General features: G+C 48.9%; 2 protein-coding genes and 1 non-coding gene across 5 annotated transcripts in view; 2 read left to right on the forward strand and 1 right to left on the reverse strand.

Moving 5' to 3' along the window:
• RANGRF (RAN guanine nucleotide release factor) overlaps window positions 1-15,750 on the reverse strand; it is a 267,398-nt gene that overhangs the window by 97,824 nt on the left and 153,824 nt on the right. The window lies entirely within an intron of this gene.
• Window positions 2,237-5,333, forward strand: TMEM107 (transmembrane protein 107). 3 transcript variants are annotated; one of them, XM_050765541.1, is made up of 5 exons: window positions 2,237-2,451; window positions 2,628-2,695; window positions 2,797-2,897; window positions 4,004-4,100; window positions 4,346-5,333. In XM_050765541.1, the coding sequence occupies exons 1-5, from the start codon at window positions 2,365-2,367 to the stop codon at window positions 4,413-4,415; spliced, it is 423 nt and encodes a 140-aa protein (XP_050621498.1). In that variant the 5' UTR covers window positions 2,237-2,364; the 3' UTR covers window positions 4,416-5,333. The 3 variants fall into 3 exon arrangements, with proteins under 3 accessions (XP_050621498.1, XP_050621499.1, XP_050621497.1); XM_050765542.1 differs by having other exon boundaries at window positions 4,004-4,079; XM_050765540.1 differs by lacking the exons at window positions 4,004-4,100; window positions 4,346-5,333 and having other exon boundaries at window positions 2,768-3,135.
• On the forward strand, window positions 5,032-5,166 carry LOC126940024 (U8 small nucleolar RNA). The gene has a single exon (XR_007720550.1). It is a non-coding gene; the product is annotated as a U8 small nucleolar RNA (small nucleolar RNA).

Raw genomic sequence — 15,750 nt, forward strand, 5'->3', positions numbered from 1 at the left:
TTCAGATGATTCTCCTGCCTCAGCCTCCCGAGTAGCTGGGAATACAGACACATGCCACCACGCCCAGCTAATTTTTTTTTTTTTTGTATTTTTAATAGAGACGGGGTTTCACCATGTTGGTCACGCTGGTCTCAAACTCCTGACCTCAGGTGACCTGCCCGCCTCTGCCTCCCAAAGTGCTGGGATTACAGGCGTGAGCCACCACTCCAGGCCTTTATTATTGTTTTATTAGAGAGAGGTGTCTCACTATGTTGCTCAGACTGGCTTCAAACTCTTGGGTTCAAGGAATACTTCCGCCTTGGCCTCCTAAAGTGCTGGGATTACAGGCATGAGCTTTCGCTTCTGGTCCCAGAGTGCATTTTCTTTTTCTTCCTTTTTTTTTTTTTTGAGACTAAGTCTTGCTCTGTTTCCCAGGCGGGAGTGCAGTGGCACGATCTTGGCTCACTGCAACCTCCGCCTCCCGAGTTCAAGCAATTCTTCTCCTTCCCTCAGCCTCCTGAATAGCTGGGATTACAGGCGCGCGCCACCATACCCGGCTTTTTTTTTTTTTCAGTAGAGATGGGGTTTCACCATGTTGGCCAGGCTGGTCTGAAACTCCTGCCCTCAGGTGATCTCCCTGCCTCGGTCTCCCAAAGTGCGGGGATTATATGCGCGAACCACCACTCCCGGTCAATTTCTGGTCAAAGTTTCTAAAATAAAGTTTAAGAATAAATGCCCTATTTTTATAGAATTATAAATGCCCTACTTTTATAGAATTATAATTCTAGCGTTTCCTTTTTTTTTTTTTTTTTTTGAGACGGAGTTGTGCTCTTGTTGCAGAGGCTGGAGTGCAATGGCACGGCTCACTGCAACCTCCACCTCCCGGGTTCAAGCGATTCCATTGCCTTAGTAGCTAATCGAGTAGTAGTAATCGAGTAGCTGGGATTACAGGCACGCGCCACCACATCCGGCTAATTTTGTATTTTTAGTGGAGATGGGGTTTCAGCATGTTGGTCAGGCTTGTCTCGAACTCCTGACCTCAGATGATCCGCCCTCCTGGGCCTCCCAAAGCGCTGGGATTACAGGCGTGAGCCACTGTGCCTGGCCCGCGTATCCCTGTTTGTAGCACCTATTATCTTACGGATTTATTTGTTTGCATGTCTGTTGTTGATCTCCCTGACTAGAATACTATTACTAGGTAATAAATAAATATATAAAAATATTTGTTGAAGGAATGAGAAATGCCTCTTGGGCTTGTACTTTAGTCTGGCTAAAGGCACTGAGATGTCGAGTGGGAAGTAGGAAGATATTGTTCTCCTGGGAAATGGGCCGGGAGTTTCCTTGAGGATGGGACTTGACTGAGCAATTAGAGAAGAACTTTCAGATCTGCAGGGACCTGCGCTGAGGCCCAAAGGTCATGACGTCGCCGGTGATAAGAGTTTCCTGGACTGTAGCTGGGCAATGTCGGAGGTCCAGCACCTCCAAGAGATAAAGAAATCTAAGTTGAGTTTCCCTTCCCGTAGGCTCCAAGCCTCCCAGAGACGCAGGGACTGTACCATTCCCTTCGTCCACTCCCACCTTTCCAGCCACCTTGCTTTGCTCTTTTTCCCACGCTAGTTTAAGGACGCTGACCACTTTTTGCACTCTGCAAATCCTTCACCAAACTGAGTAAAGTAGTCTGAGAGAAATCAGTCTTCCTCAAGGAAGGTTCAGGCCTAGGGTCCTCAGACAACCAGGGGCTCTGTGACAATCTGTAACTGCCGAGCAGTCCAGGAACACCGGCCTCTCCACGTTCGGGTCCCTTGTTTCTCAGGCCCAGCTTGGTGGGAAGTTAAAGGCATGAGGAGAGGAGGAAGGGGAGCGGATGTGAGTCTTCGGCATGGCGGGGACCTCAGCCCGGCGTGGCGGTGGGAGTGATCTCAAGTGATCCACAACTGGGCAGCGTAGCTGGGGCTGGGGGCCGCTCCCGGCGTGGGCAACCGCGGAAGCAGAGGTGTCCCCAGGCTAGGCCAGGGTGGGTTTGCGTTCGTCGGCCCTGCGTGGGCAGATCGGGCGCTGCGGGGCTGTGCCACCCCTCACCCTCTGAGAAACAAAGGGCCTGGCTGCGAACGGGTACCCAGCCATTGGGTTAGAAGCTCCTTCGGGTACCCCTGACCTGAGTTAGCCCTGAAAGACCCACAGCAGATGGAGAATGTACTGCTCTCGCGAGGTTTTCCGAGAACGCGGCAGCACGCCCGCGTACGCGGTTACCAAGGCAACTGGGCGGTGCCTGAGCTGGCGGAAAGGAGGAGTTCGTCTAGATTTGTCCGCTTGCTGGTGGACTTGCGGGAGTCGCAGTCTCTGAACTTCCAGCCTCAGAGACCGCCGCTCTTGTTCCCAAGGGCCATGGGCCGGGTCTCAGGGCTTGTGCCCTCTCGCTTCCTGACGCTCCTGGCGCATCTGGTGGTCGTCATCACCTTATTCTGGTCCCGGGTAAGACCCACGGCTGCCCTCCGTCCGCCCCCATTCCCATCTCGGAGTCGTCCCCGCCCCACCCTGCCCCTCTCCCAGTGTCTTACCCACTTGGGTTTTCTCGTGTTCCGCCGCCCCTAGGCCTGCCCAGCAGCCTGCCCCTTTTTCACTTCTCTTCCTCTCTGCCCTGCTCCCAGGACAGCAACATTCAGGCCTGCCTGCCTCTCAGGTTCACCCCCGAGGAGTATGACAAGCAGGACATTCAGTGAGCTCTTGGGACGGGGTGGCCAGAACGAAGAGGTGGTGGGAGTGGAGGGGTCTTAGAAGAAGTCCAAAGGCCTGGGCCAGTCCACTTCCTCTCTGCAGGCTGGTGGCCGCGCTTTCTGTCACCCTGGGCCTCTTTGCAGTGGAGCTGGCCGGTTTCCTCTCAGGAGTCTCCATGTTCAACAGCACCCAGAGCCTCATCTGTATCCTTTCTGCCTGCCCACCTTTCCCACACGACCCATTTCTATCAGGACTCCCTTCAGCCACCTGACACAATAGTGTCTGCTGTAGCCAGTCTCTCCAGTTCAAAGATCTTCAACCATGTGCTAAATCCTGCTGTTTACTAGGCACTTAAAATTCCGAAATGAGAGTAAAATACAGTTTTTGGCCAGGCACGTTGGCTCACGTCTGTAATCCCAGCACTGTGGGAGGCCCGCGCAGGAGGCAACATAGTTAGACCCCGTGTCTACAAAATAAATAGTAATAATAAAAACTCCACTTTTTTTTTTTTTAACCATGAGGAGGAGGTAGATACACATCTGTAATTCAGTGTGATAAGCAGTGTGCTATGGGAGTGTGTAAAGATAGCACAGGCAGGGTGCGATGGCTCACGCCTGTAATGCCAGCACTTTGGGAGACCGAGGCAGGTGGATCACCTGAGGTCAGGAGTTCAAGACCAGCCTGACCAACATAGTGAAACCCTGTCTGTACTAAAAATACAGAAATTAGTCGGGCGTGGCGGTGCACTCCTGTAATCCCAGCTACTCAGGAGGCTGAGGAAGGAGAATTGCTTGAACCCAGGAGGCAGAGGTTGCAGTGAGCTGAGATCGTGCCACTGCACTCCAGCCTGGGCGACAGAGCAAGACTCTGGCAAAAAACGAAAGATATAAAGCACATTGGGAACTCAGAAGAGGCAACGGAAGCCAGGCACATGGGTCAGAGAATTGTGGACCAGGAGGACCAGGACACTGGAGGCTGATTCCAGCGCATATCAAGTCGCTGTCAGCACTCCTGTGTGGCATAGCAGGAGAGCCTACTCTTACCTCTCATCTGAAGGATCCAGGCTGGCCCCTAGATATGGGGTAGGGTAGCCTGAGATCCCATCTGCGCAGTCACTTCTGGTCTCTCCTCACATGACTGTCCTAAAATTCAGAAGTCGGGGATGCTGACTCTAGCCCTTGCAATATGGTGAGGGAGCAAACGATGAACCTGAATGCAGATGCCAACCCCACCACTGGCCTTTGGCCTTTTCTGACCCCTCACTCTCTGTCGATCCAAAGACTTTCCTTAACTCTGGTGCCTTCCCAAGCCATTGGGGCTCACTGTAGTGCATCCGTGGCCCTGTCCTTCTTCATATTCGAGCGTTGGGAGTGCACTACGTATTGGTACATTTTTGTCTTCTGCAGGTGTGGTAGCATCCAATATTCGGGAATGAGGGAGGAAGGCTGACCCTAAACCTGAGGGTTTTTCCCCCACCCAGCCCTTTCCTCTATGTGTGAGATACCAGATCCACTTAACATCCTGTAGTCTTTTGAATTTTCATTCCCTACCCCATGCCACCTGTCCTACACTTTCAGGGGTGGGGTCTCTGGTTTGGAGATTTGGGTATTTATATTGAAAGGGTTTCTGAATCTACCACTTGCCTCGGTAGTGCCCTTCCAGCTGTCACTGAAATGACTTTATTCGTCACCGTCTTTGGGCTGAAAAAGAAACCTTTCTGAGCACCTTCATGACGGGAACCTAAGGACGAAGGCTACAGGGGCAAGGGCCGCTTCGTATTCCTGGAAGAAGGAAGGCATAGGCTTCGGTCCTCCCCTCGGAAACTGCTTCTGCTGGAGGATATGTGTTGGAATAATTACGTCTTGAGTCTGGGATTATCCGCATTGTATTTAGTGGTTTGTAATAAAATATGTTTTGTAGTAAGATTAAGACATATACAGTTTTCAAGGCACAATTGAGATGGCGAAACTACTGAAGAAAAAAAAAGAAGCAACGTTATTTTCTAGTTCTGCAGACCGTAAGATACTTGGTATCGCTTCTATTTTGGTTATTACGGTAGTTGTCTGGCGGAAGGGAGTGGGCGGAGATATGTAAATAGAAAGTGCTTACAGTTAGAACGTCCAGCACGTAAATGATCGGAGCATTCTGGGAAAAAGAAATGTATTCCTTTTCGGCAGCCGAATGAAAAAATTCTTTTAAAAATGTGCAAGCAAATATGGCAATACAACTGGAAGGATGCTAAGTAGTAGGGTTACTCATACCAACGCGTCGTGAACTCACCCTAGCTGTAAACGGAATCTTTTTGACTGAGTGCGGAATGTCGGCTATTTAGAAATATCGTCAGGTGGGATAATCCTTACCTGTTCCTCTTTTGGAGGGCAGATGAGAACATGATGATTGGAGAATGCATGAAACGTGATTAACGTCTCTGCGTAATCGGGACTTGCAACACCCTGATTGCTCCTATCTGATTCTTCCTGACGATCACTTACGTTTCTGTTATGTTGATTGTAAGTTTAGTTAATGTAGTTATCATGCGGTGCAGGGAATAGTTTTTGTATTTCGCTATTTTGTGATCTCGCCAAATTTATCTGGTTTTGAAAATTGTGAGTTGTATTTGTTGCTTACTGGGACTTAGGAGGTAGGATAGTGCAAATGGACTCCCGTCGATCTCGGCTCACTGTAACCTCTGCCTCCCAGGTTCAGGAGATTATCCTGCCTCAGCCTCCCAAGTAGCTGGGATTATAGGCAGGTGCCACGATGCCCGGCTATTTTTTGTATTTTTAGTAGAGACTGGGTTTCACCATGTGGGCCAGCCTGGTCTTGAACTCCTGACCTCAGGTGATCTGCCCTGATGATCGCCCTCAGGTGATCAGCCTCCCAAAGTGCTGGAATTACAGGCGTGAGCCACCGCGTCTGGCCTTTTTATTTGTAAATTTTGTGCTATCCATACTTTATACCAGTACAATTTATCATACACTTATGTATATACATGGATACATTTGTTTTTGGAGAGTTGGTTGTTAAAAATCTACCAGTACACCCCCAAGAAACTGATCATCGCCAATGACTTCTGCTTCCCAAATCCAGAGTCACTTTTCAGACTTGAGTTTGAGTTTGACCTCTCTTCAGCATATGGTACGTTGACCACCCCCTTTTTTTTTTTTTTTTTTTTTTTTTTAGACAGTCTTACTCTGCTGCCCAGGCTAGAGTGTAGTGTGCAGTGGTGGGATCATAGCTCACTGCAGCCTCGAACTCCCAGGCTCAGATGATCCTCCTGCCTCAGCCTCCCAAGTAGCTGGGACTATATGTGAGCACCACCACACCTGGTTAAGTTTTAACATTTTCTATAGAGACAGGGTCTCACTGTGTTGCCCAGGCTGGTTCCAAACTCTTGGGCTCAAGCCATCCTCCCCACTAGGCCTCCGAAAGTGCTAGGATTACAGGCATGAGCCACCACATTTGGCCCACTCCTCTCTTTTGCACTTTTTTCTCCCTTAGTTTTGAAACAGTGGTTCCCCTGGTTTGCCTACTACTGTACTGTTCTGGTTGTTCCTTTTTACGTTCATTCAATGAATACTTAGAGTACCTGCAGTGTGTCAGTTACTGGGGACATAATACTGGGTTGTCTCCTCTGCTTGCCCCAAAAGTGCTGGTGATCACTACTCCTCGGGTCACTTCATCCATCTCTTGTTTTCAAACATCAACTAGATGCTGCTGGTTTCCAGATCTCAGCTCGCTTATGTGAGCCCTAGCCCAGGGCCAGGACTATAGGAATAACCTCTGCAGCCAGACTGCCTGCCGGGGTCCCAGTGCGTTTTTTTCTCTTATCAGGAGGTCACTTGCCCTCTCTCTGCCTCAGTTCCCTCATCCACACTCATAATTTTTTTTTTTTTTTTTTTGAGATGGAGTCTTGTTCTGTCGCCCAGGCTGGGGTGCAGTGGCGCGATCTGCAACCTCCGCCTCCCTGGTTCAAGCGATTCTCCTGCCTCAGCCTCCCGAGTAGCTGGGATTACAAGTGCCAGCCCTTGCACCCTCCTAAATTTTGTATTTTTAGCAGAGATGGGGTTTCGCCATGTTGGCCAGGCTGGTCTCGAACTCCTGACCTTGTGATCCACCTGCCTCGGCCTTCCAAAGTGCTGGGATTACACCGCGCCCGGCCACACTCATACTTTTTATGTGAGTAGCAAGTTTGTGTCTGGGGGATTGCTGTGTCTGCCTCAGGTGACCTTTTCCTGCAGGGTTCAGGGACTTCATCAAGGCTGCATGAACCGTTTTGAACCTGCTTGCTAATTTTCTGTGGTAGATATTCGTATGTGCAGCAGAATTCTCCTGCATCTGCAACTTCTACCAGGCGGTGGGGAAATGCTATTGATACCCACCAAAGGGACAGATTGGCTCAGATCAGTTCACAACAATATCTCATGGGATCGCTGAGAGAATTAACTGAGACAATCCAGTTATCTGTCAGGGGAGAAGGGTAGCAGAGTGTCAGGCCTGTGGTAACTGCTCAGTGCCTTTTCCCTGAGTTGATTTGGGTCTTGGGATTCTCCCATCGTAGTGGATATCTGCTGTTTTTGCCAGTTCAGTATCCATCCTTTATTTCTGGTAATAGCACCACCATTTTCTTTCTTTTCTTTTCTTTTCTCTTCTTTCTCTTTTTTGACAGCGTCTCGCTCTGTCACCCAGTCTGGAGTGCGATGGCGCGATCTCGGCTCACTGCAACCTCGGCCTCCCGAGTTCAAGCGATTCTCCTGCCTCAGCCTTCTGAGTAGCCGCGATTACAGGCGCCTGCCACCAAGCCCGGCTATTTTTTGTATTTTTAGTAGAGACGAGGTTTCACCATGTTGATCAGGCTGGTCTCGATTTCCTGACCTCATGATCCGCCAGCCTCGGCCTTCTGAAGTGCTGGGTTTACAGGCGTGAGCCATCGCGCCCAGCAGCACTACCATTTTCTTTCGGGAGACCCTCCCTTATTCTTAGTCTCCATGGTTAGGAAGAGGCTGACAGCCACTCCTTCCCTACCATTCCTCTCTAGACTCATTCTGTTTTCCTGGGCGTGGTGACTGGTTCAAGCATAAACCTTGACAACATAGGAGTATTGCTGGAACTTTTGGGAAAAGAGAAGCCTGGACTCTTCCTGGAAATAAAAGCATGCTGTAAAATAAAATAATTAGGCTGGGCGCAGTGGCTCATGCCTTTAATCTCAGCACTGTAAAAATACAAAAATTAGTCGGCCGTGGTGGCGTGTGCCTATAATCCCAGCTACTCTAGAGGCTGAGGCAGGAGAATCGCTTGAACCCGGGAGACGGAGGTTGCAGTGAGCCGAGATCGCCCACTGCACTTCAGCCTGGGTGACAGAGGGAGACTCTGTCTAAAAAACAAATACAAAACCATGAAAGTATTCAAATAAATCTTGGAACTTTTAACCTTTATATTTTGAATAACTTAAATTTTTTTTTTCGTTTTTCTTTTTGAGATGGAGTCTCACTCTGTCGCCAGGCTGGAGTGCAGTGGTGGGATCTCGACTCACTGCAACCTCCGCCTCCCGTGTTCAAGCGATTCTCCTGCCTTAGCCTCCCAAGTAGCTGGGACTACAGACACACACTGCCACGTCCGGCTGATTTTTGTATTTTTGTTTTTAACTTTCCCTCCCCTCCTCTCCCCTCCCCTCCTCTCCCCTCCCCTCCTCTCCCCTCCCCACCCCTCCCCTCCTCTCCCCTCCCCTCTCCTCCCCTCCCATCCTCTCCCCTCCCCTTCTCTCTCCCTTCTTTCCTCCTTTTCTTTTTCTTTTTCTCTTTTTTTTGAGACAGTCTCCCTCTGTTGCCCAGGCTGGAGTGCAATGGTGCAGTCTCAGCTCACTGGCGCCTCCGCGTCCCAGGTTCTAGCTATTCTCCTGCCTCAGCCTCCCAAGTAGCTGGGATTACAGGCGCGTGCCACCACACCTGGCTAATTTTTGTATTTGTAGAAGAGACTGGGGGGTTTCACCATGTTGGCCAGGCTGGTCTCGAACTCCTGACCTCAGGTGATCTGCCCACCTCAGTCTCCCAAAGTTCTGGGATTGCAGATGTGAGCCACCATGCTCAGTCCTATCATTATTATTATTATTATTATTTCTGAGACAGGGTCTTGCCATGTGGCTCAAGCTGGCATGCAGTGGCATGATCATGGCTCACTGCAGCCTCAACTGCCCCAGGCTTAAGTGATCCTCCCACCTCAGCCTCCCTAGTAGCTGGGATTACAGGCACCCACTGCCACTACTGGCTAACTTTGATGGCTTTTTTATTTTGTTTTGTTTTGAGGCAGAGTCTTACTCTGTCACCCAGGTTGGAGTGCAGTGTTGCCATCACAGCTCACTGCAGCCTTGACCTTCTGGGCTCAAGCAATCCTCCCACCTCTGCCTCCAGAGTAGCTAGGACCACAGGCAGGTAAAAACACACCCAGCTAATTTTTTAATTTTTTTGTAGTGACGGGGTCTTGCTTTGTTGCCCAGGCTGTTCTGGAAGTCTCAAAGTATGGTAATAAAACACTGAAGGCATAAATGAAAACACTCACACACTTAAATATATATTAGAATGTTGGCCAGGCGTGGTGGCCTGTAATCCCGGCACTTTGGGAGGCCGAGGCGGGCAGATCACGAGGTCAGGAGATCGAGACCATCCTGGCTAACATGATGAAACCCCGTCTCTACTAAAAATACAAAAAATTAGCCAGGTGTGGTGGCGGCGCCTATAGTCCCAGCTACTTGGGAGGCCGAGGCAGGAGAATGGCGTGAACCCAGGAGGCGGAGCTAGCCGTGAGCGGAGATCACGCCACTGCACTCCAGCCTGGGTGACAGAGCGAGACTCTGTCTCAAAAAAAAAAAAAAAAAAAAAAAATATATATATATATATATATATATATTAGAATGTTAAAACTATGCATAGTAAAAAAAAATAAGCAAAAGTTAAAGAATAGATGATAATCCAGGGGAAATTTTTTTTTTTTTTTTTTTTTGAGACGGAGTCTCGCTCTGTCGCCCAGGCTGGAGTGCAGTGGCCGGATCTCAGCTCACTGCAAGCTCCGCCTCCCGGGTTCACGCCATTCTCCGGCCTCAGCCTCCCGAGTAGCTGGGACTACAGGCGCCCGCCACCTCGCCCGGCTAGTTTTTTGTATTTCTTTTTTTTTTTTTTTTTTTTTTTTTTTTTTTTTTTTTTTTTTTTTTTTTTTTTTTTTTTGAGACGGAGTCTCGCTCTGCCGCCCAGGCTGGAGTGCAATGGCCGGATCTCAGCTCACTGCAAGCTCCGCCTCCCGGGTTCACGCCATTCTCCTGCCTCAGCCTCCCGAGTAGCTGGGACTACAGGCGCCCGCCACCTCGCCCGGCTAGTTTTTTGTATTTCTTAATAGAGACGGGGTTTCACCGTGTTAGCCAGGATGGTTTCGATCTCCTGACCTCATGATCCGCCCGTCTCGGCCTCCCAAAGTGCTGGGATTACAGGCTTGAGCCACCGCGCCCGGCCCAGGGGAAATATTTTTAATTCATATTGCAGAGAAAGGACTAATTTTGACATATATAAATCGACAAATTTACAAGAAAAATACCAACAACCCAATAAAACTGTACAAAACTTTTCTACAGAAATTTCACTGGTAAGGAAATACAAAAAACTCTCAACTATATGAAAAGATGCCTAACCTCATTCATCAATGAGAAATGCAGACCATGTTTCAACTTAGCATATTTGTAATCACCAAAAAGTTTCATAGAGTGTTGGAGGGGGTGTGGGCAAACAGGCCTTGCCTATTCATTTGTGGGAATAAAAGCTGGTAACATGTTTATGGAGAGCAATTTAGCAATTCCCATGAAAATCAAAATCACAAACACCTATTCCTTTGACCTAGGATTTATTTTTGTTATTTTATTGTTTTTGAGACAGGGTCTCACTCTGTTGCCCAGGTTGGAGTGCAGTGATATGATCATGGCTCACTGAAGCCTTGGAAATCCTAGGTTAAAGTGACCATACCACTGCAGCCTCCCAAGTAGCTGGGAATACAGGTGTGAGCCACCACACCTGACTGGTATTTTCATGTCTAAGAATTAGCCCTACATATTTGCACACAGGTGAAAGGGGAATGTGTAGGTTATTTTTTGCAGCTTTGCTTGTATTGGCAAAAGGCCAGAAACAACCTAAATGTCTGCCAGTAGAAGATTGGTTACATTCTGATACATCCATACTGTGGAATACTATGCCACCAGAAGAAAGTGCATTTTATTCAGTATAATGGAACAATGTGCAAGATACATTAAGTGACAAAAGCAAGGTGCAGAAAAGTGCATGTAGTTTTTTACACATTGGTGTAAAAAAAGGGGAAAACTACAAGCATGATTGCTTACATATGCATGGATCATCTCTGAAAGGAGGCGCAGGCAACTGGAAGTATTGGCTGTTGTGAGAAAGCAGATTGAGTGGCAGGGATACAGGGTGGGGAAGAAACTTTCTCCATGTGCTCTTTTGAACTTTTGATATTTTGAACATAAATTGTGTGTGTGTGTGTGTGTGTATGTGTGTGCGCGTGCGCACATGTGTGTGTTTAATATACAAGGTTGGGTGCAGTGGCTCACACTTGTAATCCCAGAACTTTGGGAGGCCAAGGCAGAAGGACTGTTTGAGCCCAAGGAGTGTGAAACCAGCCAAGGCAACATTATGAGACAAACATAATCTCTATAAAAAATTTTAAAAATTAGCTGGATGTGGATGTGGGGGTCTCTGCCTGTGGTCCCAGCTATTTGGGAGGCTAAGGTGGGAGGATCACTTGAGCCCAGGAGGATCACTTCGAGGCTGCAGTGAGCTTTGATTGTGCCACTCCACTCCCTCCTAGGTGACAGAGTGAGACCATGTCTCTGAAAAAACAAATAAAAATTTAAAAACTATAACATTTTTGGGGCGGGGCATGGTAGCTCACACCTGTAATCCCAGCACTTTGGGAGGCCAAGGCTGGAAGATTACTTGAGGCCAGGAGTTTGAGACCAGCCCGGAAAACACGGTGAGACCCCCATCTCTATAAAATAGATATAAATATATATATAACTATAACATTTTAAACAAATGTGAGCCTGCAGCTGCTTATGTTGCCTGTGTGGAAATGAAGCTATGCCAGAGGCAAGCATAGCTGAAGAACAGAGAAGCAGATTCCCGATGGCATCTTTTGAGGACCTGGATCCTGCTGTTTCTAGCTGTGTTCTAGTTACAAGATTCTTCTTTTTGGTTTAACCTGTTTGAGGAGGGTTGGCAAGTGTCTTGGTCATTAAGTCCATCACAGCAAAGATCATGCTGTTTTAACAACCTCTTTTTGTGTTTATTATTGTAACTTCTGATACCAGCACAATGCCTGCCATTGTAGAATGAAAGAGCCCTCACTTAACAAATGAGAAAAATGAGGCCCCAGGAGAAAGGCATTTGCTCCAGGACACCATGCAGAGTGGGAGAGCTGGGAGTAGAACCCAAGTCTCCTGTCTATTAGGCCAAATCAGTTGACTCAATTCAACAAATGTTTATTGAACACCGCTATCTGCCAGACTCTAGGCTTGGCATATAATATGGAAGGTAATAAAATGTCAGCCAGGCGCAGTTGCTCATGCCTGTAATCCCAGCACTTTGGGAGGCCGAGGCAGGCGGATCACCTGAGGTCAGGAGTTCAAGACCAGCCTGCCCAACATGGTGAAACCCCGTCTCTACTAAAAATACAAAAATCAGCCAGGCTTAATGGCAGGCGCCTGTAATCCCAGCTACTCAGGAGGCTGAGGCAGGAGAGCTGTTTGAACCCGGGAGGCGGAAGATGGCACCATAGCACTCCGGCCTGGGGGACAGAATAAGACTCTGTCTCAAAATAAATAAATAAATAAATAAATAAATAAAAAGGAAGATGTGGGTTCTTGACAACTTCTTTATCTGGAGGGGAACTCCTCCCCCTTTCAAAACAGGGGCTTGTTAAACCCGGTGAATCTCTAATGAATGGAGGGTTGGAGAGTGAGGGACTGGAACCAGGAGTCCTTTCAGGCACCCAATCCAGGAGACTGTAATCTGCCTATGTCTTCTCCCACCCATATAGGGCTCTGGCATATGGCACCCCACCACCCACACTGCCCTGCTTCCCAGTGGCCAGGGGCCTGGGCCTGCTCTGCTGCAATGACAGGAGCTGGTTCCCTGGTCAAACCAGTAACAAGTGATCAGTGCTTCGCCAGCCCAACTAGGACCGTCCTTACAGGATACTGGGCACGTAGGTCCTGCCCAAACCCAACCTTCCCATTAGCGGTCTATCTGCCTGCTATGCGCTCACCATCGTTTATTGTTCATTTGCCTGCCTCGTTCCTGGCACTGCTTGATACTTGTTCAGAGAGAACTTTGCATATTAAAAAGATACCAATTTATGTGTTTACATTATCCTTTAATACAAAAAGACACATTCTTGACCAGGTGCATTGGCTCACGCCTGTAATCCCAGCACTTCGGGAGGCCAAGGTGGGCAAATCACCTGAAGTCAGGAGTTTGAGACCAGTCTGACCAACATGGCGCAACCCTGTCTCTACTAAAAACAGAAAAATCGCCGGGCGCGGTGGCTCAAGCCTGTAATCCCAGCACTTTGGGAGGCCGAGACGGGCGGATCACGAGGTCAGGAGATCGAGACCATTCTGGCTGACACGGTGAAACCCCGTCTCTACTTTAAAAATACAAAAAACTAGCCGGGCGAGGTGGCGGCGCCTGTAGTCCCAGCTACTCGGGAGGCCGAGGCAGGAGAATGGCGTGAACCCGGGAGGCGGAGCTTGCAGTGAGCTGAGATCCGGCCACTGCACTCCAGCCTGGGCTGGCAGAGCGAGACTCCGTCTCAAAAAAAAAAAAAAAAAAAAAAAAAAAAAAAAAAAAAAAAACAGAAAAATCAGCAGAGATTGCAGTGAGCCAAGCTTGTGCCACTGCACTCCAGCTTGGGTGACAGAGGGAGACTGTCTCAAAAAAACTAATTTAAAAGACTGGGCGCGGTGGCTCACACCTGTAATCTCAGCACTTTGGGAGGCCAAGGTGGGCGGATCACCTGAAGTCAGGAGTTTGAGACCAGCCTGGCCAACATGGCACAATCCTGTCTCTACTAAAAATAGAAAAATTAGCCAGGCATGGTGGTGGACGCCTGTAATCCCAGGCACTCAGGAGACTGAGGCAGGAGAATCTCTTGAACCCAGGAGGAAGAGGTTGCAGTGAGCCGAGATCGCGCCACTGCACTCCAGTCTGGTAAAAGAGTGAGACTTTGTCTCAAAAATAAATAAAAATAAAAAATTGAGCACACGTGGCAATCCATGCCAACTGTCTGGTACATAGTGGGTCCCTGGAGTGTCCCCTCCTTCCAGGAGCCCAGAGCTGGACAGGCAGCTCTGAGAACCTTCTGGCTTGGAGGGTTCACCAGACGTCACAGCTGATTGCAATGGTGGGGGGCTAGCCTTTCCATTACTCATTAGAAGGCCTTTACTTCACAAGCTGCACTGAGGGACACACAGGCCTCTGAAATTAATTATAAGTTCAGTCAGGTTTGACTCATGTGGATGGAGCGAGTTCATGAGTCAGTGTGGGCATGACCCAGCCTCCTTTCATCCCAACTTCTAAACCAGTAATTGAAGAGAAAAAAAAATTACAAAATAAGGCCGGGCGTGGTGGCTCATGCCTGTAATCCCAACACCTTGGGAGGCCAAGGTGGGTGGATCACCTGAGGTCAGGAGTTCGAGACCAGCCTGGCCAACATGGTGAAATCCCATCTCTACTAAAAGTACAAAACAATTAGAAAGGCATGGTGGTGCACTCCTGTAATCCCAGCTACTTGGGAGTCTGAGGCAGGAGAATCACTTGAACCCAGGAGGTGGAGGTTGCAGTGAGCCGAGATCACGCCATTGCACTCCAGCCTGGGCAGTAAGGGCGAAACTTTGTCTCAAATATAAATAAATAAATAATAATAAATAAAAATTAAAAATAAAAGAAAGCCTTTATGAAAGTGTGGTCTCTGTTGCCTACATCACAATCACCTTGAGCCCCTACATCCTTTGAATGAGTCTTGGGGGTGTGCCCTAGAAATTCATCAGTCAATTACCACAGCAGGTACATGAAGAAGCCAAATCTGAGTTACGCAAATACATTATTTTTCTATCGTTTGACTTCCCTCTATTTGGGTCTCTATTCTACCTGCCTGCAGAACACATTCTCTCAGTCACTTCCAGGTGAACACTGTCATCCCACTCCTTCCCCCACCTCCACCATTGATCTAAACTTGGGGAGTTCCTTTGAGCCACAGCCTAGGTGGGGTGGGGTGGGAACGGGCTGCTGGGTGAGAGCCCCCTCTCTGAGATGAATCCTCCTGGGCCTCTCATCTGCGTGGGTCACACATGCCCTCATTTCTACTCTGCTGCTGCCGCCCCCACAATCCAATAGCAATAGCACGACCCCTGGCCTTGACAGTGTATCTGGGGCTCTGTCCCTTCCATATCACCCCCAAACCAGCATCAAATGTCTTGCCTGGCCCTGCACTAGGCTCCCCCCAGTTAGTGCAGGGTGTCCAACTGGGGGCGGAAGGGCTTCCTGTGCCTGCCTCTTCCAATCCTCCCTGTCTTATTTATAACCAGACAGACACTGAAGCTTTTGAACTTAAAAGGCTGGAATTTGGCATCTTTGTTCTCTGACTAGAAAGCAGAATCATCTCAAGACCAAAAAGCAGGAGCCAGCATCCCATAGCATGATCTGAGACCCCCATGGAAGCTGCTCTTTTCTTTCTCATCACATAGGCTGAGCCACCCGGGACTGTCAGTGCACAAGGATCAGGGATGCGGCTGCTCCTCTGAGTGGGAGGAAGCCAAGAGTATCTTCTCTTAGATTGGGCTGAGTTCCCACACCCAGCACACACATTCCCTGCTCACTCACCTCCCCCAGACAGCTGGGAAATGACACCTCTGGTGACAGAGCCAGTCCCCGGGCTTCTGTGGGGAGGGAGTGGGGCACTGCAGTGGGGGAGTATCTCACACCCGGAGGCCCTGGGAAGCCAGGG

Source organism: Macaca thibetana, chromosome 16 (genome assembly GCF_024542745.1).
Source record: "Macaca thibetana thibetana isolate TM-01 chromosome 16, ASM2454274v1, whole genome shotgun sequence".
Lineage (NCBI taxonomy): Eukaryota > Metazoa > Chordata > Mammalia > Primates > Cercopithecidae > Macaca > Macaca thibetana.

What these genes read in the sequence shown, in the direction of transcription:
- TMEM107 (XM_050765540.1), top strand. Translation starts at nt 2,365, where the DNA reads ATGGGCCGGGTCTCAGGGCTTGTGCCCTCTCGCTTCCTGACGCTCCTG. An exon ending in TCACCTTATTCTGGTCCCGG is followed by an intron (nt 2,452 to 2,627) that starts GTAAGACCCACG and finishes CCCTGCTCCCAG; the next exon opens with GACAGCAACATTCAGGCCTG. An exon ending in TATGACAAGCAGGACATTCA is followed by an intron (nt 2,696 to 2,767) that starts GTGAGCTCTTGG and finishes AGAAGTCCAAAG; the next exon opens with GCCTGGGCCAGTCCACTTCC.